Genomic DNA, 24262 nt, shown 5'->3' with positions numbered 1-24262 from the left:
AGCTGTTGTTTTCTAATTCCATTTCAGTGAAAATGACAGAGACAAATGGTCAAATTACCTGGAGAGTTCCTTTGGCAGAATAGGCTGCATATGAGGAGAGCAGATCTTGGCTATGGCTTTTTCTGGATTCTTCTCTGCAAGGTTGGCCATCAGGATAAAAACACTGGCCAGTGGTGCTCACAGTGATGGTGCCTGGAGAGGGCCCAGGAAAATCCAGCAGAACTGAGTAGTTCATAAGCTGTGTATCTTCCAAGCCCAGTGCAGCCCAGTGAGTCTTAATCTTCTTTGGAATTTCCATGTCATCTTCACTTTTATAGAGCTGTAGCAAATTTCTGAAAAATTTTAAAAGCGCATTTTAAAAAAAGAGGAAGTCTTCACAATTTAGATATGTGACTATTCATATGCGAGCCATTACGAATAGATTTTTGTGAGACGTTGAAAGAGAAATGTGACAAAATCTGACCTTAGAGATTTGCAGAGTGGTGGTGCTGAGGTGCATGGAGGTATCTAATGAAATCAAAGCATGATGAATTTATTTTTTCAAGTAGGACTACAAGGGATGATGAATGCCAACTACTGCTTGATTACTTCTGATTCTTCTATCAACATTATCAACATCCATGTACCATCAGTTCTCATACCAGCTATAATGATTATTAAGATATGTTTCATTATGGTTAATATGTTTCCATATAAGAATACTGAATAATCTCTACCTACTGATAGCTGAAACAGAGCTCTGTTCTGTCCCTCCTCCACCCTGGGTGTTTAAGTTTGGGTCTGAGATGCTCCGGCAGGCTATTGTGTTCCATTCTTTGTTTCTTAAAGGTGCAGGAGAATAAGAAACTCAGGCGGTTGGTGCCACTTCTGGTGGTCCTTGAAAAGGTCACCCCACATCGTTTAGGGCATAGATCTCTACTTCTTTATTGATCAAGAGTTGTAAAAGAGTTTCCACTGAAATTGTGCACTTAGATTAATTTCTACTTTGAATTGCTTCTGCCCCATATATAATCACAAGAAAGGATAGATAAATAATGCATTAGCATTCAAACAAGCCTTTCATTCCAATATCAAGGTTGTAAATGGCATTGGATAAAGTTAAAGGTCTGTTTGGTAGGCTATACCATCCACGTATAAAATAGCATTAGATGTTAATATTAATTTTCAGTTTTGAATGCCGGAATCAATCCCCTCAATTGGTACTCTGAAATACTAAGTTCCAAAATGTTGAGGTGGGAATTTGGCAGGGAGTGCTTAGACCACAGTGAACACTATTCATTAATGCAATTATCACTCTCATTTAAGTAGCCAGAGGGAGGATTAGATGTTGTAAACAGTACACAAGACAGCTAGAAAAAAACCTTCTGTGAGGAAGCAGACACATCCTAAAGATTGTAGACACATGGATCTCTGATTTATCAGCTCTAAAACTGTGAAAAATCAATTTCTGCTGTTTGTAAATTGTTAAATCTAGGGTATTTTGTTAAAGCCATGTGGCTGGACTATGATAATTATCAAACTGCTGGTGACTATGAAGACATATAAACTTAAACTATTTGCCTTAATTACTGCTTGCCATAGGGTAATGCTATTGAATTTTTCTATCACTCACTTCCTCTAAGACATCATTAATTATGAAACATACCTTCATTTTTGCTTTTTGCTAAAAATTATGGAATCAGTAAATAAATATTTTATTACCTCTTCTCTTACCAATTTAAAATTTTACTTTAATTTTTGAATTACTATTCATCAGGTGACCTTTGGAAAATGTTTAATATAATATATTTCAAAAAGAAATGCTAGCTGTTTTCATAAATAGGTTGGAAAGCTTTTTCTATTCTCCATTGCTAAGATGTTCTTTGAAAGAGTATTGAACTTCATCATACATCCTGATAGTTCATGAAAACAATTATGAGATCCATTCCAAAATAAGAGAGTACAGCAAAATAAATTCTGTCAAGTAAAATCAAGCTCTATTGACTAATAAGATGCATTAGAATTTTTAGGTATTCACATCTAATTTTGGAAGCAGTGTAATGGTCCTTTAAGGAATATTATCTGTTTAATCTCGGCAAGAAATTATACAAACCTCATAGATAAGAAGTATTTTCTTTTGATTCCTTCTCTGAGAGAGATCAAATAAGTTTAAGATATTTGAAGAATATTTAAACTAAAAATTGTCTGTAATTGATGTCTTTTTATGGAAGAACTATGACCTGATTAATCAATACCTTTAAGGCCATGTGCGTTTTCATTTCCTCTTTGAACGGTGGGCCTTTCATCACTCTCTGTCCCTCCTGCTAGTCATTTTCAGGTCCCAAGCTTTGGTTCAACGCTGGCACAATACCTTTCACTTAGCTCAGTTTCTATCTTACTTCCTCTCACCGACAGCTCAGATTAACCTAACACTCTTTTCAAATAAATCCACTACAATTCTCATTTTTATGAATATATATTTATATATTTAGAATACCAGTTTCAAAACACTGTCCCATGAGATCATTCAATAGAATTATCCCTTGCCACCATGCCTAATGACTTGAGATTGAGACAGAAGGAAAGAAAAGTCTTACAGGTTGTTTTCTGACCTTAATCTGTGCAACATGGCGGGGGCATGTGTACACATACATACATACTCACACACACACACGAATAAATATAATAACATTCAGAAAATACTTCAAGTAAACATGCAGAATATTGACTACCTGCAATTAAATTATGACTTTTTCAATAATTTGTATTTTTTCCCATAATATCTAAAGAAGAAAATTTCTGGAAAAAGTGATAAGGTTATGATTTAGGGTATTCCTTTCATAAACTGTAGTGCAGATGTTTGCTTAGAACTTTTAAGTGCTCTTCTTTGGCCCATCATTTTATCCATTAGAGATTAAATACTTTAAATCTACTATACCATGCTTTCAGGATGAATTTAATTGAATACCCAAGAGCATCTTTAGAACAACCTAAACAATAGAAATTCATTAACATACAACAAGCATCCTCTAAGATGCTGGCAAAGCTTACAAATGCACATGATTATATGGGTGGTTGTCTAGCTGGAAGGGCTAGTTTGGGGTCAGAGAGAGACCTTGTTTCAAACATTCATCTGGAACAAGATAGACAGAAACACTAAACAGTGACCATGGGCATTTACATGCACTAACACACAAAGGTGCACTCCCACACACACAAATTGATACTCTAACATCATATATTCGTAAATAGTCCATAGCATTCCTAATATTCAAATGGTTAATGTTTGATTTTCTTATTTTTAAAACTGTCCTACCTCATTCTTTTTTAATTTTAAATTCACACAAACTTTTGTTTAGCTTCTTTCCTCAAAGACCTGTGTCTAAAGAGTGTGGCATTTCAGAAACAGGGTCTTACCTTCAAGTTCTAGAAGGTAATCTAGAGAAATGGCAGCAATCTATGTTGTTTGTGGAATCTCTTAGACTCCCCTGCACAGCATTATGCTTTTTGCTTGTCACTGAAGTTATTATTAAATAGTCTGTGGCTATTGGAACCATTTTCAGATCCCATGGCACAATTTCATTTAAATTATTTGCATATGTATGCACACACAGATGTCCTCTTCTCCCTCTGCATTGTCTTCCATCCTTTCCAAATGAACTATCCCAGCAGTTTCCCCATTACCCCTAAAAAGTATCTGTATCATAATATCTGCTCTTCTAGAATCTCTCATCTACAACTTACATACCATGCACCCTTTTTACTTTTCTTGTTTCTGTGAATACTACAGCTTATATACTCACAAATATTTAGAGTTAGGACCCTCATATAAGAAAGAACATGAAGTCTTTGTTATTGTGGTTCTGTATGGTCTCTCTTAGTATAATACCCTTTAGTGACCTGGAACCCACCATTGTGTGGAGTGACTTCTGGTCTCAGAATCTCGGGAGATGCTATTCAAACTGTCAAGGACAGAGATAAGAAGTCCTACTCTGCTGTAAAGCCCATGAACTAGTGCAGTGACTGGACCATCAAGACATCCTCAATGGTGCAATATTGGTACCTTTATATTGGAGACAGGCAGCAGCACTCTCATTGGCCTGTCTGTAGAAGGAAGCACATGTCTGGTGACTTAGCCAAGTACCTGTAAGTTAGATATCTGTAACTTACATGTAAGCCAGGTAACTTTAACTTCTTCTACTACCTGTGGCTGGAGACTCATAGACATTAGAGGAGAACCTATTACTGCTATTTTCCTAAGCCAATATAATTGGTAACTGCATTGGAAATATTTATCATCATGCTCTCAGTTAAGTGTAGCTCTCACCTTTTTTCAAAAACTTCTTCATTCAACAGATAAAACCTGTTAAAGAGACACTTTGTATGATCTAAAATTCCCTAGAACATGAACATATATATTTATTTGTGACTTTGCTCATTTTTAAAAAATCTTTCCATGCAGTAAATGGTTTGCGAGATGTGGGAAGCATTTCTGTTTTAATTAAGCAGGTGTTTATATTAAACCAGAAACGTTATTAAGGAATTAACTGCTATGCAATCTCTATTTACTAACTGAGGAACCTAAAAAAATAAAATTGTGTTACTCTAAACCACAAGGTATTTATTGGAGAGAAAGTTTCACTCTGACTTAATTTCTAAAATAAGGGTTTTCATGGGCCAGTAATTCTGGCAGGTAGCATAATCAACTGTCATGGCTGAGACCTGAATTTGGAATGAGCTTTGGCATTAATGTTCCTTTGGCCAACAGAGACCTGATATGGAAGGATTTTGGCTTTGTTAGACAAAATTCTGTTTATATCAATGTTCAACACCTGCTACTGGATGAGCTACCGAGCAACACTGATGTCAGAACTGGAGGAAGTGGTGCATGCAGTATTCACAGTTCTGGGGTAACTGCCAAGAGTGTGCTCTAAGTGAACAGACAGAGAAAATATCTCAGGAGTGATATTCATGCTGCAAAGAGGAAATGTAGCATATGTACTAGACCTGCTATTATTTCCTTCTGTGTGTATACAGAAGAACAAATGCTCATATTTATACTGTGCAATTGATATTATGTATACATTAAGAAGCCGAAGTTGGGTTACAGAGATAATGCAAATAGTAAAGTGTTCATTTTACAAACTAGAGTTTGATTTTTTTCCAAAACCATGTTAACTATGGGTTATGGTAGAACATACCTGTAACCTCAATGGGAGTGACCGGACAGGTGAGTTCCTGATGAAAGAGGGATATTGCTTCAAAGTTTGAAGTGAACAACACCAGTGCCTAAGGAACCACAGTCTAAGCTATGGCGTTCTTAGTATTTCATAGTACAGTAGTGCTTCCCTAGGGCGTGCAGAGCTTTGGGCATGATATCAGCTTGGAGAATAAGATAAATGGTGTGACATCTTAGAGAAAACTCCTAGTCAAACAATGACACAGGAAAATTAATATACCCCTTCAAGGACACAATAGATCAATTTTGACAGATTGAGAATGTTCTAAATGAGAAAAACTGAAACTGATTATATTTTACATGAAAAATTAGTGCAGAAGTGGATTCTCTTTGAGGGATCTTGATACTCTACTCCTGATGGAGCACCCTGCACAAAGCTATTTGCTTTGCAAGTACTAGAAGGCATAATGATGGACTAGGTTGATACTCAACAAATACATGTTTAATTTCATATTTATGTCAAACAACTTCTATAAGATAGAAAAACAAACTGGCTTTGAGAAAATAGAACACATTGAAATAAGACATCCTGTCAAGATAACCATTATTCCATAGTCTCGAAAAAACTTCAATGATCCAATTCTCACCCTAATACCCTTACCCACATTAAACAGACAGAAACTTCATAGCTGATCATTTGCAAGGGGAAAACATAATGGAATGTCATATGATTCTGCATTTAAAGTATATTTTAGACAGGAACTGTAAAGAAATGACATAAAATCATTGTGACTGCTGAGGTGTGAAGGACTATATCAACCCTTTCTGAGAACAGTACTCTGAACAATAACAGTGCCTGCATTCTGAACTTGGTGTTTCTCAGGGCATATTATGCCACATGTCACTGTTATCATTAAATTATTTTAATTCATTTAATCACAATCTAAAGGCACATCACAATATTGGACAAATTAATCTTCATATCAGGCATTACAGGTCTTCATTTCATCTTCTTCGTTATGTGATTCAATGGCATAAATGCAGAGTACACTGACTCACAGGGGCTTTTGATTAAATGATAGACTACTCAAATACCTACACATGTGTACACACATATGTCATCTTCATTTTCTAGTCGTCTGTTGATGGATATCTATGGTGATTCCCCTCCTTCACCATTAAGAATAATACAGCAATAAATATGGAAGTATGAATGTTTAAAGCTTTGTACATATACTCAAACTTCTCCTGAATATGTGCAAGTGTGTGTATGAGTGTTTGGATTTGCCTGTATGTATCCTTGAGAATATATATGTATGTAAGTGGGAAGGCAGTGCCACTAATTCAAACACATATGAAGTATAACACGTGTCAAACCTGAAAAAACCCAGATGTTTCTGGGCCTTAAGGGCATGAGAATTTTGGTGTTTAGCAGAGTGTGCCAGGACTGTCTTAATTTCTTCAGTTTACAGTTTTGAGTTATTTATTGTCTTGATACTCTCTGCACTAGTAATTGGAAGCAGATTTCTAATCTTAAACTCAAACATATTTTACCAAAATATAACCAGTGTGCTGTGTACCTATTGTCTGTAAGCTATTTCATAGCTTAAATTGCTAAGGACGTAAAGAAGATAGACAGATCTCTGACTTGAAGACAGGTCTCTAAACATATACAGACCAAATTGAAAGTATAATAAATACAAATCTAGAGTCAAAGTTGAATGCTGTGACAAACGTAGTCCCATAATTGATAGAACAAGGAAAAAACAAGAAGTAGATTACTAAAATAACTTAATTTTTACATTTGAATAGTTCAACATATATAAACTAGTTTGTCCAATGAGTATACAAGTATAGAACATTTATATGTGACCTGAAGCCAGACCAGAAAACAAATCATTCTGGGATGAAAACCCACTGAAATCACATAGACAGCATTATCAGAATTCAAAGGTCTATATGTTAATTATTATGTTAATGCTGTGTAATGAGGACCTTTGGAGTTCAGCCCCAAGTTCTCCTTCAGGGTTCAGATTGGATGTCGCAACAAGTGAAAGTGCTTAGGTTATATGAGGGCGAATGAATTGTCTCACACTGTGCTGTTTCAAACTATTCTCTATTCTTTTGCTTCTTTTCTAATTCTCCTGTCCTAATTCTAATTCCACCTAGCTTTTTTTTTCCCTCTAGCCTCATAACTTTCTTTCTTACAGGAGTCTTCAAGCAATAAAAAAGTTACAAGAGTTACCTCTCGTTGGCCAAAAGCACATCCCTAGGGTAAGCAATAAGTAGCTGAGCCATTTACTGTGGTGACACAAGTTTCCAAGGTTACAGGAGTAAGACTGTGACCAGACAGAGGGAGGCACAGTGCCCAGTAACAAACTTGAGATATACGTCTATTGTCAGCAGATTTGGCAAGGGAAGAATTGGCATGCTTTTCTTAGGGTGCTTTGTGTAGCAACCTAGGTTGAACATTTGTGACACTGACCTTGTGCATAGCTGTAAAGTTTTAAACTCATGATCTATTTACAAAAATCCTTTAGTCTAGTTTGAACTTGCTCTGAGATAAAGCAAGCTAATTATGTGCAGTTAGTCTGAGTAAAAGGAACAAAGCAGGCATTTAAGTATCTACAGTTCTCATTGGACAATAGATCTAGTTATAAAGCATGTCCTAGTATGTTTTCTATATATACAAATTATATAGCTAAATGAAAAGTCATCTTCCTGACTATCCACAGATATATGCACCCATAAGATTGAGATGTAATTATGAGATTATATTATGAGATTATATATACAGGTTACATGAGATTACTCACTATTAGGGAGATAACAAGCTGCTTTAGCAAATGTAAGCAACAACTTCCAGAGCACATTGTCCTGCAGGTCTGACCTCAACAGGATTAACCTCTATCAGAGAATCATTCCTCTGGCTGGTTGATATCTAATATTAGTTGCTTCCTGCTGTATCTCTCACGGCCCTGGACAGCTATACTCTTTTGATGTCTTTAGGTTTCTAATATGGTTTCACATCCTAGACTATAATGCTGTTTATTTGGCTATGCTAGTAGTGGCATGAGGTTTGCAATTTACTATAGACTTCCATCACAAATAGTAAAACTCATACTCTTGTCTTTTTATAAAATTTTTATTTTTAAAGTTTCATATATTTTTATCATATTCTCTCCTTTTGCCCTAGTCCTCCAAGATCATGCCTATCTCTCCTTCTCCCTACAAACCCAGCTTCACATTCTTTCTCTTTCATAAAATATAAAATTAAAAATAACACCAACTCATAACAAAAGTATACACAACAAAACATGGAGTCCATTTTGTGTTCATCAACTGTTCCTGAGCATGGGGCCTACACTGATGGAGGAGAGTCATCTGTCGATGTGTTACTTTCATTGGTTAATAAAGAAACTGCCTTGGCCCTTTAATGGGACAGAAAATTAGGTAGGCAGAGTAGACAAAACAGAATTCTGGGAGAGAGAAGGCAGACGCTTCAGGCAGTCACCATAGTCAGTCGCTATGCTTCTCCTCTCCAAGACAGATGCAGGTTAAGATCTCTCCTGGTAGGCGACCACCTCGTGTTGCTATATAGATTACTAAATATGGGTTAAAGCAAGATGTGAGAATTAGATAATAAGAGGCTGAAACAAATGGGCCAAACAGTGTTTAAATGAATACAGTTTCTGTGTAATTATTTCGGGTGTAAAGCTAGCCAGGTGGTGGAACACAGCCCCGCCACTCCATCTACACTATACTAGAGAGAATGTGTTTGATATACCCACTGTCATTCTGTTCAGGAAAACTGATTTGCCCTCTCTAAGCAAGCGTCAATTCCAAACACCGTTTTAGTATGGTTTGTGCGGTACTTTTTGCCCACTTCCTTTTTCCTTGCTCCAATTCTGTCAGGCTTGAATGTGTAAGTCTTATGTTGGCTACCATAATATCTGTAACTTCATATACACATCAGTCCTTTGGAAAATACTTTTAGCATTAAAATACCTACTTACTTGCCCTTAGCAGGATCCTTAGTAACCTTACTCCCAACTTTATAAAGGTAGAAATTGGAAGGAATTATCAATCTTTCCATATTTTGGTAATTATCTGTAACTGTTGTTAAATGATGTTCATTTAATAAAATCAAAAGCACCATTAAACCTAAATTAATGTAAGTTACTTCCTAAAGTGTGATAGAAATAAAAATTATGTGAAAAACAGTGAGACAAAAATTGAATTTTCTTTTAATATTAACAATACAGACACTTTAGATAGATGAGAGAATGTTGAATCAAGATCTGTTACATCTAAAATTGGTCATACTTTTTCCATGACTAGATTCATACGATTTCTTGTCATACCAAAAGTCAAAAGAATGACTTTGCAAATCAAATAAGAATTCAGCAGTACATTTGTGACAGATTATTGGAAGCCTAGAAAATGTATTTAAGTTATCTTTGGGAAGGAGGTTACAAACTGCCACACAAATTATTCATTCATTAAGTATCTATTGAAATGACCCCATGCCATAGGAACTAATAGAAAAGCAATCATTCAATTAGAGATAATTTAATTGGTGCTGCATGTGCTCCAGGAAGACATTCATTAGCGCCCACCCTCTATCAGACTGGACTAATCCTTAGAGTCCTACTTTCAGTACTATACACAATGATTTTAATTATAACACAGACAAGCTCAAAATTGAGATTTGTTTCTTCTTTTTTTCAATTGAATTGATACACATTGTCTTGTAGGATAATAACAATGAAAGTAAATTGAGAAAGTACATATGGAGAGACTGTGATATTCCTGCAACAGAAGAACACGAAGTCACCCATAGTGACTTCTGATACAGACAATAGGGGATTAGACTTGCAGAATTCTTGAGCAGAGTGCTCACAAAAACATTAAGTCATGGCTATTACATAAGATGTATACACAGCCTGGTGATGAGAAGCTTAAATCTAGACTTCATGGGGTTGTCTAGGTTGGAAGGTAAAGAAACTTATCACCAACCCTGACAACTTGTGCTTAGCCTACAGCACCTATGTGTTAGAAGAAAACTGACACCCATTAGTTTTCTTCTGTTAGCCACATATGCTATGGCACATACCCTCTATGGTGGTTTGAAAAATAAAATGGTTCCCAAAGGGAAAAACTATTAGGAGGTGTGACCTTGTTGGAATACATGTGGTATTGTTGGAGGAAGTGTATCACTGTGAGAATGCGCTGTGGGGTCTCCTATGCTCAAACTATGCCCAGTTCACTTTCTGTTATCTGCTGATCAAGATGTAGAATTCAAAGCTACTTGTCTGTCACCATACCTGCTTATATGCCACCATATTTCCAGCAATGATGATGATAGACTGTCTCTGTAACTTTGAACTAGCCCCAGTTAAATGATTTCCTGTATAAATTTTGGTAACTCTTATAGCAATTGAAACACTAACAAAGATACCATCTCTCACACCAAATGTTTTTGTTGTTTGTTTGCTGGTTTTTAAGATAAAACAATATGTAAAACTCCAGGCAAGCTGGGAATTGCCAGGTATGCAGACAGTAGACAGTGGGATCCTGCAAGGTTTATATTCCTGTGCCATGTATACAGGCTGTAAATATAGGAAAGAGGCATGTATTTCTAGTGGCTGGGCAAACAAGGGAAGCAGAAGACTTGTGCTGTAGTAATGACATCATGTTAAAAATGTCCTATTAACACAGGGAAAATCAGGCTTTTTTTGCTAACATCCCTACTTTTATTGATGAGCTAGATTCAACAATAAAATGGCTTGTAAATATTTACACAATCCTGAAAAGTAGCTATATTAAAACACTAGAAATGAGGAAACTGGTGTTCAGCAAAGTTGTATTAGTGACTATCATGAAAGCTTCAAATAGTCATTGATTTTAGAAGTAAAAGTGCTGCTACTACATACAGATAATGAAGCCTCAGTTGGGGTAAGAGAGACCCATGGTAGGTTGGAGATACTAAATAAACTCATTGAGAAAAAAGCAGTTTTCGAGCTCTAAAATACTGTGAACAGGCAAGGAGTAAGTCAGCCATGGGAAGAGGGGATAAAATCTTGTTTTTATGTGTAAGAATACAAACTAATTTACAGAATTTTTATAAGTCCTGCACAGCCAGCCCTCAAGTGAGAATTTGAAGTGTTCACAAGTATAGTCACATACTTAGTAGTTATACTGTTTAAATATATATTTTGCTTTTTATGTATGGGTGTCTTTGGGGGTGTACATATACAGGTGCACACTGAGTCCAGAAGGGAGTCAGAGACCCTGGAAATGAAGTTGAGGGCATTTATGAATTTCTCAACATGGATTGTGGGAATGAACTCCATTCCTTATAAGAGCAACAAGTACACTTATGAGCCAACTCTCCAGCCCCCAAGCTCACATAAATACATTTTATTATGTTAGCTAAACATTTTAGAGTTGTCAGGAGTAGTAAATTTTAACAAAACTAGTTCAAGCATTGTTTTTTACTGCCTTTACTATTTCTATAGTTCTATCAGAGAAGAATATGTTCAGCATCTAGTGAAGATCTGTAAGGAAAAAAAATTAGTTTTCTGATGGCATCTGACTTTTTTATTTTACAGGGGTCAGCAAAAAAGACTGATGATAAACAATATCGTAACTCACCTAGAGCTGAGACAGGACATAAACAGAGTGATCAAAACTTAATCAGTAGCTGACATTTGTACAAAACATGCAATTAATCCAAAGGTTTATGGCTGCACAAGATAAATAACTGTCAGAAAGCCTTTCTTTTCAAAGAATTTCAAGCTTACCCTGAAAGCCAACACAATACAAAAGTCTGGTTCCCATAAAGTGTGTCTAATTTTCCATAATTTTTATGTGTTATAATTGGAATACACTCATTAGATAAAGATACAAACAACTGACTGTAGTACATTTAAGCTCTGGACAGGGAAACACCGTCTCCATAAAATGTTTTGATTCCTGTTCAGAAAAGTATTTAGAGTCATGCTAATTCACTCTGATTATATAGTTCTGACAATACAATACAATGGCATTCTGCTTTTCAAATTTCCATTTTTCATAAAACTATTCAGTCCTTAAGCAGAGACTCAAGAGGGAATGGAATAAGCACTCATTTTCAGACATGTATACAGATGCACATCACACTTGTGCATACATGCTCAAATGCAAACACATACACATCATAAATACAAACACTTATACATGGATACAAAAGATGCAGAGTACAGATGGAGGCTGGCAGAGATTATGATGACCTATGTCCAAACATCTTATTCATTTAGGTCTTTGACACTCTGGAGGGCACTTTTACTTTACTGGACAAATGAAGGTAATAGTTGCATACGTATAAACTGCTGTGTTTAGACGCAGTGATTCCCATTTAAATCACATCTAGTGTTCTCCTGGTCACACACTGCCTTCCGTGCCAATACAGTGTGTCATACACTTACTAACCTAGACTGTGCATAGTAGACTCAAAAGCAGTCCTATCTGGTGGGTAAATATAAGCTTTAAAATTCAGTGGGGTTTTGGTGGTGGTGGTTATTAGGTATTTACTATCTGTCCCCTAAAGTAGTATAGAATTATTCAATAGCAGATATTGCTGCTCCATACATGAAAAGATTCCTGAAGTCTAAGTGGCAGCTGAGTAAACATGACTACTAGCTTGATCTGTAGAGAATATTAGACATAGCAGTGGACATGTAGTGTGAATTTCCAAAACTTCCCTACAATCATCAGCCTTCAGTTTCCTTCATTATGAGAAAAAAATCAGAAGCATATTTTAGTATTAATATTTTGCTGCAGCCAGTCTATAGTTCCACTTGAAAATATACCTTATTTACCCTTTGAGAATTTTATTCATGTATAAAATATATCTTGGCCCAACATATTTTATTATTTATACTCAGAATAATGGTCTATTTTTTCACTGCATCTCATTGCATATGTTCAGGGGAGTGTATTTATCATATTAATCAAATTATAACATGATTCAAACAACATACCATTTTGGCTTTTGATCTTATGTTCATATGTAACAGGTTATCAGAATGTAGCTCATTCTTTCATTATCTTGTGACCTGAATAATCAACGATTTTCCCTATTGTATGCATACGTAACTCCCTGGTATGCAGACACCCTGTGACTGTGAAAAGTAACCTGTCCTCGTTTGCTTTCTTAATGGGTATGGACCCTTCACAGGACTTTGGTTACCATGAGCAAACTGCAGAAGATTTAGACTGATGTGTTCTGTCTCCTCAGCTTTTACTGTCATCCCTTTTCATAGGAGTTTAATATACTTCTAAAATTTCATTTAAAAGAAATGAAAAGGAAAATACCTCTGTGACCGCTATCTAAAAGATGACTAAATGGTGTCAACTACATTCATGAAAATAAGACACTTTCAGCTTGTTCCTATGTTTGAAGATACCCTTCCAGTGAGTGACAGAGCTTTCCCTCAGCACCGGAATGTAGACATTACAGAAGAGGATCCAGAATTCTGGAGATATGCAAATATTTCTGCATAGACCCATTCAAGTGGCTAATACATCACTCTGAATAATCAAAATTTTCTAAATATAAGAGTTTAAAATAATGAAAAGTTAATATTCAACATGCTTTTTAAGGTTATACAGACAGATGTCTAAAAAGAACATCCTAGATTCAGTTAATAATATCAACACTTGATCAAACAGAATTGTTGATATTCTTTATTGGATTATGGGTTTTTTTCTTTTGAAACAAATTTGGGGCTTACTGAACATAATTTAATATATTAATATAGATGTAAGCACCATGAGTGGACTCATACTTGCAGAGACATGGCGTGTACACTTTAATATGCATATGGGATGAACTGGAGGGAAGGCAGAAGAGGAGAGAGTATGAGAGGGAGAATGAGAGAGAGATTCTGGGTTAAATGCCTTTCTAAACTAACCTTGAAAAGTTCAGATTCTTCTTTTTTCAACTCTATGTTCCTTGAGGGATTTTCTGAGCATTGCTTAGAACATAATAAAGAAAGACTCTGCAACTTCTTGCTTATTTGGTGCTTCTCTAGGTAGCTTTGGGACCTCCACCACAATCCAGAGCGTTTTACTGAAATAAATTGCACTATTTCTAAGTTTTTTTTTTCTTTTTTCTTTTTTTGGTTTTTCGAGACAGGGTTTCTCTGCAGCTTTTTTAGAGCCTGGCCTGGAACTAGTATTTCTAAGTTTTAATCCCTTGGTTCAATTAAGGGGTTTCTACACTGGTTAAGAATGCTCAGAGCTAATTGGCAGTTTTGTTTCAAATATTAGATTTCATTTCCTGTGAATAAAGCTTTACAACATGGAAAATTAATTCTATTAAAATGATATCTAGATAAGGTAATTATAGAAAATGTCTCTCTCTCTCTCTCTCTCTCTCTCTATATATATATATATATATATATATACCATTAGATAGATAATAGATAGGTAGCTAGGTAGATGATTGACAGATAAATAGATAGATAGATTGATAGATAGATAGATAGATAGATAGATGATAGATAGATAGATAGATAGATAGATAGATAGATAGATGATAGATAGATAGATGACAGACAGATCCTGCTCAGCCTTTATAAATATAGTAATCTTAAGGTATCTAAGGCACAAAATAAGCATTTGTAAGTTTAAGTTAGTTAAAGATTTATTTTTAAAACTGGGTGAAGACGATAGTGCTGACGCTGGTGGGGGTAGTGTCCCCCTGGAACAGTAGTGACAGGCCATGTAAGTTTCAGAAACTAATCCCAAATAGCGCTCTTCACTATTCTCTGCCTTCTCCCCTGCCCACAGTGGTTTTATTTAAGAAAGAAACGGATTGAGCAAAATATACTGAGTCTGAATCATGGGTTCAGTACTGATTGTTCATATTCATAATTTTTAAAAAGCTGCATTGAATTTAAATACTGATTTTAGACTTGGTTTTCTTTTTTTAGGACAGATAAGTGCCACAGTACATAGCCCACACTGGCCTCAAGCTTACAACCCTGTCAGTTATTAATCTTATTGAATTTGCTTTTGTATCAATCTGTTCCTAATTCATTGTATTCAGCTGTTTCATTAAGCTCTTTGTATTCCCTAGAATCACTTGGTTGTCTAAGTACACATAATCATCAGCCAACTGACAGTTGCTTTTATTCTTTCAAAGGTTTGCAATGATTATTCTTCTAAATAACTGAAATTTAATATTCTTGTTTTTATATAGATTTAGAGTTTTGTTTAAATTAGTTTCCGGTTTTAACTTTTTAGTGAGTAAAGTAATGTACTCAAGTCATTTCCTTCTCATCTCATTTATTTTGGAATTTTACCAAGCTTGGCTATGACATTTTATCAAGAGCCTGTTCTATGAATTTTGATGTGACTTTTTCTGCAACCATCTGAAATCATGAACCATGGCACTAATTTTTTTGGTTCTGGACACTGCACTGTCTGATACAGTAAGATTGAAATTTTGATAAGGTTCAGGTTGCATTCTGTGGGGCTTTCCTCTTAGATATTTCTCACGAATTCATGAGAAATACTGATTCACATTTTTACTTTCCCTTCTAAGTTCATCAGATGCTAGTATAATGTATTGTATTCATAAAATACATGCATAATTTTTAAAGATTATTTTATTCTCTCTCTCTCTACACACACACACACACACACACACACACACACACACACACACATATATATATATATATATATATATATATATATATATGAGTACTGGTTCATTGTGATGAAGGCACTAATTCCTCTGGAACTGGTGATGTGTGCTGTTTTACAAGGGTATTATGGGACAAACAGAGGTCCTCTGTAAGAGTAGTACATGTTCTTTACAACTGAGCTGTCTCTCCAGCCCATCTATGTAAATTTTTAATGTATCCTATGGCCTGTTATAATTACAGTATACTGAAATGATAACCTGTGTATGTATATGAGTATATCCATGTATGTGGAAGAGAACAGGGATGGGGAGCAAAAGAGAGAGAGAGAGAAAGAGAAAGCCATGGAAAGAAAGAGAGCACAGGAGACAGAGGGGTGAGGCATGTGTGAAATGAGAACACAAACTCTGGTGTCATAGCTCTAGTGCTTCTTACCTTGTCTTTGAGATGTGCTCTCTCCCTGTCTCTCTGGAAAATAGGCTTAATTATTTGAATAGGCTGGTTATACAATGAGCTTCATGAATCTGTTTATCTGCCCTTCCTTCCCTGGAATTATAAATCCCCACTACCACACCCAGCTTTATTGTATGAGCTGTGGCAAACCAACTCAAGTCTACTTTGTGCTTGTGGACCACACTCTTTACAGCCCAAAATTCCCTAAAATAATGATGTTTTAGATGTGTAAACTAACACAGCTGTAACTGTATCTAGCAGGATGCCTTTCTTTGAAAAATGTCAGTCTGTGATTGTCCTCCGAATAAACCCTTTCTATATCTCACAACTTCTGCAAAATAATTCTCTTTAGTTTAATGAGGTAAATTATAATTTCAGGCTCAGTGTCCACTCAGAAGAAAACATTTAAATCCATGTTTTTGGTGAGGTTCAAGTTAAAATTTCTGCTTATAGAATTTGGTGGTTACATACATGAAGGTTGGGTAGCAAGGTTGATTAAAAGAATTTCTAAAATTCAGAATAGTCTTCTTGTAACTAAGTACCTGACTGATATTCCTAAATGTGCCTTCAACATTTGAAAACTTAAATTCTCTGCTCTAAAATAATGCCTTTCCATGCATATTTTCAGTGAAAATCCTTGTTCTAATTAATATTAGTGTAAACTTTGAGAATTTTTTCTTATTGAATAGTGAAAGACTTTCCACTATTTTTATAGGTGAAGAACCACCTTTTCTTTTCCAGTCTGCAGGACCAGTGAGATGCTTCCACATGTAAGGCTCCTGACACCAAACCTGAAACCCTGACTTCAATTCCTAGAATTCACACAGTGAACAGAAAGAAGCAACTCCCACAAGCTGTCTTTGACTTTCACAAACATACCAAAGCACACACCCATACCTTCCTCACTACCACATGGTGGGATTGGAGATTAACTTAGGCTTTTAGACGTCTGAGCAAGCCGGTGAGCCACCCCACTTTCCTGATCTATAAATTGTACTTTACTCTTAGTTCTTGGATTTTTGCCTTCTGAATTAGATACATGGTATACTGATTTCTAATTATTTTTAACACATACCTTTCTTATGATATTGTACAATACTTAAATTTACATCCACACTATTATTACAAATAAAATTTCTTTAATGTTAAAATTTCATCAAAAAATGCAACAACGTTAAAAACATCTATGGTTTCCATTTGGTAGGATTCAGCTACCAAAACTTGATTCTGACATGACAAAATGAATGCAAACAGGGAATCATGTTCTTTGGACATTACCTATAAGCATAGATATCAAATATCAGTTAACTCTCAATCACAAGGGGCTCAAAAGTCAAATGATGAAGCCATTTAAATTTTAACAGAGGCACACATGGTACAAAAACTTTGAATGGAATGTGACTACTTATAATAAAATTGTATCACGCAATCAATCATTGCTTATTTAAGGAAATTCATCACAGGGTCAGGATGGCTAATAAATATATAAACTATGTTAGATTACAATATTTATTCTTAAAATAAAAAAATTTGAAGAAAATATTCATACTGTGTTATATTTGTGTTCTATGGATTTTCATGAAGTTTTTAAAAGTATACTTAACTGAATTTGGACATGAGCTTCTATAACATACAGTAGACAAATGACACTTCTTTAATAAACAATATCAGGCAAACTGGACATTCATATGCAAGATAAAAATATCTTCTACTTCTCAATACATGCAAATTCAACTCAAGATGGACCAACCATTGGAAAAGTATGAATGTCCAGAATACAGAAGGAACAGAAATCCAAAGTTTCATTTTAAATGAACATTTGTATAGGTCATAAAACTAGAAAGAAGATTATGAGGCAAGAGGAAGAAATTTAAAGGGAGGATGGGGGAGAAAAGAGAGAGTAATGGAATGTGGAACCAACGTTAGTAGAAAGACAGGAAGACAGAATACATATAAATATGAACATATATATATATATATATATATATATATGAAATGAACTAAAGTCTTATATGACATATGTGTGTATACAATTGACAAAATGAAGCCTACTTCCTTGAAGGATAGCTAAAATTTAAAGGACATATAGACAGAATCCAATTCCAGCTAAGACAAAAAAAAAAAAAAAATAAATACTCAATATATTTAGCCATCAGGGAAAAGCAAAGAAGAACCACAATAAATTGAACCATATGGTATTTAAAATGCCTATAATAAAAGGAACAAATAATACATTGTACAGATGCCAAAGAAGAGAGAGGAGAAGCTTACAGTGAGAGTGAGATATGCAATTTCCGCTTTTCTCTGGGCATCTGGCCATAGTTGGTCTGAGAATATAACATTACTTGTAGACTATTCATTTGTTGCTACTCTAATTGGCAGCATGAACCTGGGAAAGCAGAGCCTTAAAATGAAATGAACTAAAGTCTCATGCAACAGCTAACTTTATTCAGAGCATCAGGCAGTTTATAATTTGAGGGTATTTTGAGGAATAAGCAAGCTCAAATAAACAAAGGTCATGTGAGTCCAGACTGTGTAGAGTCAGGGGAACAGAACAGGCAGTAGTCAGAGATGATGGGGACTCTGCACTACCCGCTCCTGTTATTGCAGCTGGGCAGTGACAAAAGCCCAATCCCAGAACAACCCATGATATGGAGGCACAGAGGTTATAGGACTGTTGTCTTTTTACTTTGAGTTTTTCCAAAGCTCTCAAAATTCTCCTCACATAGCTTCATTCACAGACATGTTCCAACATGCATTGAAATAAAATCCTTTATGTTTTATTTTTATCATCAGCAATATCTTTTATAGTTCCAGAAAAGAAAATGCAGTAAATGTATACATTCTGTCCTAAAAAGTAAAATGAAAAATTCCTATTTTAACTTGATTTTGTAATAAACATGTTTTAATTCTGCTTTTGATAGTTTGTCTTATTCATAAGACACACTGAAAATAGAGAAAGCCAATCAGACACCAAACAAAATTAAAGAGTCCCTCCTTCAATTAAACAAAATTTTGCCTTTTTAATATAAGGAAAAAAGCCCATCAACAGTTGTATAATTTTTTAGTCACTGGTAAAAAAAATTCAAAGATAAAGTTAAATTATACTGATAAGATACTAAATTTTTCAGCCAGTAGTTTAATCTATGGCTGGATTGATTTTACCAATTATTATTATTATCTTTTTTTTTCAAGACAGGATTTCTTTGTGGAACAGTTCTGACTGTCCTGGAACTTGCTTTTTAGACTAGGATGACCTCTAACTCACTGAGATACACCTGCCTCTACCTCCCAAGTGCTGGGATTAAAGGCATGTGCTAACACCACCCTGTGCTTTAATAATTATTAAAGGACAAAATGGAGTTCAAGAAGCAAAAAAATGACGAATAGCTATTCTTTGGATATCATTAAACTTTCATTGGCCCTTATATGGGTCCTAATTTTCCATACTATTTATTTTCTCTCTATCTAAATTGATGTTAAGCTCAAAAGCATGAAAGTCTATGTGTGCCTTGTGGAAAACACACTATTGGGAGATTGTGATACAATGTTGATTTCTAGGGTGGGAACTAGAATAGATTTTTTTTTGGAACGAAGGGTGTATTTGGGCTCACAATTTGAAATGATGATCTGCAACACTGAGAAAGGAATGATGGCAAGAAGCTCGGTTGTTCCTCACATTGCACTCAGCCTGGAATTTGAAAGAAATGAATGTGGCTTCTCAGATCTCTGCCTTGTCATTCAGTCTAGCTCTCCACACAAGCGTAGCAAAGACTTTCCTCATGTCAGTTAGCATGAAGAAAATCCTTCACAGACAAGCCCAGAAGCTTGTCTTTTCAATGATTTCTAATCCCATTGACAACCATCACTAACCATCACATGCTATGCTTCATTTCTTCATTTGAAACATAAAAACAGTGACCTTAGGTTGATAGTTTATTGTTTTTATCACTCGAAGAATGGTTTATTTTAGAAAGTAATTGTGGAAAAAACGTTCATATTTTTCTTAATCTAATAATTTTCATAGTACGTTCTGAATTAATACATTATTGTATTTTAATGAAATGAACTTCCTACATCCCAGATACCATCTCTACATCTGAGAAGGGTTAATCCAGGAAAATTGCATTCCCATAAACTTTCTTTTTGTAAACTCAAATTGTTATAATCATCTATATTCTCATTGGATTGAACTGGGAATGGCCCCCATCATTCCACTCATAGTGTGACAGACTAGTCCAACACTCACCAGCTGACCAGCTAGTATCAGTTGGCAGGTGTGATAGGTAGTCTTTACCAAAAGGAGAGGACCAGAAAGCATTTGTTAGAGGCTGTTCCTGTATAGTGCTAGAAGGGAAACATACACACAAACAAAAGTTAAGAGAAAAGTTTATGTGGGTGACCACATAGTAATTTATAGGATGCCTGGCATATGGAAGAATGGGAGAGCCAAATGAGAAAGATTCAGTACTATATAATGCGTGTGTCTGTGTGTGTGTGTGTGTGTGTGTGTGTTTGTGTGTGTGTGTATGACAGAGAGAGAGAGGGAGAGAGAGAGAGAGCAAGGGAGGGAGGGAGAGGGAGAGGGAGAGAGAGAGAGAGAGAGAGAGAGAGAGAGAGAGAGAGAGAGAGAGAGAGAGAGAGAGAGAGAGAGAATTCCACATGTGCGGGAAGACAAAAAAGCCTGAAGAACATGATGGATCCCTGAACTCAAGTCGTTTATTATATGCTTTCATATTTGGAGGCCTGGCTGCCTTCCTTTTGTTCTTCATTTATCAAATGAAGGACCTAAAAAAGTAGATACCTCTTGGTCAGTGTATTTAGTTCACCATAACCTTAAAGATGTCACTTTTTTTCTTCAAATATTTTCAATACTTAAATCTAAACCCCTGATCCAAAGGAAGATTTAATAAGTTTCATGCATCCTACTGTATCTCCAATTGCCATCACTAAAGAAACACATGAGAAAATGTTCAAACAAGAGAAAACTGGAGATAACCTATGGAAAAATAAGTAGACTATGTGGATGCTGAGAGGGTGGAATTACACAGAAAGATACTCCCAAGTAGGCATGCATTCTCCTGCATGGACACCTGAGTTGGTACCCGGTATGTATTAATAAAATCTCCTGCTTCATGAATGTAGAATCTTGAGAAACAGATATGAGATAACTTTGCTGCACATGACAGAGGAAACCCCCCCATAAACAGCTGTGTTATTTTAAATATCTTTGTAAACAAATGCTAGCTTAAGTTATAATTTTATCATTAACTTTCATGTTTGATTTTTAAATCAAAATTGTAAATGATTTATTTAATACTTTACTTGCATGTGTGACCTACCTGCCTTGGGCCCAACCATCACAATTTACTTAATTTGTTCTAAGAACAATGCCAATATTAATAGCCAGTTTATTATAAATATATAATTTAATCAGATAATTTAATTCTTAACCCATCTATTTAATGAGTATTAGTTTTGCACTTCAATTCTATGTATTTTTTTTTTTTTTGCAGCACAGTGATAACAATGCCTCTCTGGAACTGGGCTAAGCATATAATTTTAAATTAATGGTATCCCTGACTGTTTATCTCCAGTCTAAGGATTGACAAGTCTTCCTTGGTCTCCCACATGCTTTTCCTCTTCCTTTTCCTTTTCTTTCTTCTGCCTAATCATGAGCTGAGACTTTAAGGAGTTAAGTAAGTCATAGGATGTTAAAAAGGAAGTGATTGATGCCAATCACTTCACCTCTCAAACAGCCTGAAAAGATTAGCAAATCTGGAAATTTATAATTCTACCTTTGCCCCTAATCTGCAACCTGGGATGGCAGACATAGTTCTCAAATGGATGCTGCTTCATGTCGTGAGTCTAGTTAATGAAGCACACAAAAATCACTTCTCTTCGGATCACTGGGAAAGAAATATCAGTGTGTAAAATGAACAGCTTGCCTTCAATAGAAGTATGTAAAGCATTCCAGAACCCATTGCTCGCTCAGCATTAAACAGCCACCTACTCCAGTCTTGTCCTTGATCTAAAACGAGACATTGATGAAATAGAAATGGTGGTGGAAAAGACTGCAAGGGTTTTCCTCGTTCAAACTCTTATAAAAGAGATCGATATCTTAGAAAAGGCCCAAATGATGTCTTGACTGAACATCATCATCCCTTCCCCACTGTTGAGAGGGCAAAAACTGGTCAGCTGTAAATCCTACTTCCTTATGGAGAATCATAACCAAAGAGTTCACAGTGCAGTAATTAAGAGTACACATTTGAATCCATAACTGTTGCACTCAAATCATTAATTCTGACACACTTACTCATATATTTCTGGACCTCCATTTTTGTATGAAAATAAGGTTAAGAGTATCAATACCAATGTTATTAGAACTATCATGAGATCTAAATGGGACAATAGTGTAAGTAGCTTTAAACATATTAATAGCCTGTAAAAAAAAAGTGGTAAAAAATATACTACCCAAAGCAGTTCCTTTATTTTTGAGAAAGAGTAGATGAATGTGTGTTTGTGCGTGTGTATTCATCTGTTTACATTCCTTCCAAAGTTTTCAAAGTACCTGTTCTTTATATTCTTTATTTTTATACATGAAATTCTGCAGTTATGTATAATCCTGGGAGTGTTCCTTGATAACTCCTCTCTTTAATTATTGATGCAAGGTCTCACAGTTGAACCCTGAACTGATATGCCCAGTCTCCAGATTATACTGCACGCCCTCCTTTGGAGTATTGGGATGACAAGATGGCTAGCATAATCATACACGCACATAGGGGCCAGGGGTCTGAATTCTGACCCTAATGGCTGCATGGTATATGCTTTATTCACTTAGCTGTCCCCTCCCACTCAAGAAGTACTTCTTTTTAGTAAGTCATTTTCATTAAATATCTTGCTCTACAAGGGAAAACTGTTTAAATGAGAAAGAGACACACAGCAGATGGTGGAGGCATACAAAAGGAAATTGGACTACAAAGTTAGAGAAGATGGTTATTTAAAGTAGAATTCAGGGAGAAAGCATGCTCTGTTTGTAAAGAAATGGTAAAGAAGATATGATGGCAGATTAGTTTTCAAATTTTGTTATAGTCGTTTAATTTTTTCATTGGTACACTCAAAAGCTGCAAAGCTTAAAAACAACACAAAACACAGGATGTTCTGAATGAATAGAATGATATCAGAACAAATAGTTCACTTGCTTTTGACAAAAATTTCCCAAGGAAAGAAATACTTCTTGATGAACGTGCAGAAATTCATTAAGTATTTAGGACATGGGTTGGAGGTAGAAGGATGGGTAGGGAAGGATTAGAAAAGAAAATCTATAAGCATAGCAAACTAACATACTTTTTAAAACAACCATAGAATATTTTCTTTTTGCCAGTGGTGTTTAGTATGTGTTATGGAGTCCACACCTGACACCAGGTGGCAGGAAGAGACCAGACCTACAGATTGACGATGTGGTTTCCCACCTCAGGGGATACTGAGATGGAAATACTGCAGTTTATACTGCAGAGAACTCTGGCATTCTAAAAGCAATTGGGATAGTGTGTTCTAGAGACAATAATTAAATGTTATGAGAAATGAGAGGCATATCCATAATTCTGAGTGACAGGAAATGAGGGTTTTGAGAAGGCTTGGAAGAAGGATTTTGCTTTCCATGCTGTTTTAAAGCACGCATAGAAATTAGACTGGGAAAGGACATAGGGGAAGGGGAAATGCATACACTGAATGGTTTGAGTGGATCCTAGTGAGGTGATCTGGTGAGTTATCAAATCAAACTGATAATGCTGGTGCAGATACAATTTAACTTTAAAAAATAATGGACCCATTAAGGAGCTAGGGCCTTGAGTTGTGTCAGAGAAATGACCTGTGTAGAGGAATTAAGAAGGAAAGGGATCTTCTGTGGTAGTAGCTCCTACAAGAAATTCTGAAAGTTTTAGACTTACCAGTG

The 24262-nt window shown here is 35.5% G+C and overlaps 1 protein-coding gene across 2 annotated transcripts in view; it reads right to left on the bottom strand.

The window, feature by feature from the left end:
• The window catches only part of Naaladl2 (N-acetylated alpha-linked acidic dipeptidase like 2), an 883574-nt gene that overhangs the window by 570625 nt on the left and 288687 nt on the right, over positions 1-24262 (bottom strand). For both annotated transcript variants that reach the window (XM_038347191.1, XM_038347190.1), the window contains one exon: positions 59-332. In XM_038347191.1, the coding sequence (XP_038203119.1) occupies positions 59-332 (274 nt within the window). The remainder of the gene's footprint in view (positions 1-58; positions 333-24262) is intronic.

Source organism: Arvicola amphibius, chromosome 11 (genome assembly GCF_903992535.2).
Source record: "Arvicola amphibius chromosome 11, mArvAmp1.2, whole genome shotgun sequence".
In the NCBI taxonomy this organism is placed as follows: domain Eukaryota; kingdom Metazoa; phylum Chordata; class Mammalia; order Rodentia; family Cricetidae; genus Arvicola; species Arvicola amphibius.
The sequence above is the reverse complement of the archived record's forward strand: the minus strand, read 5'-3'. Positions and strand labels throughout refer to the sequence as shown.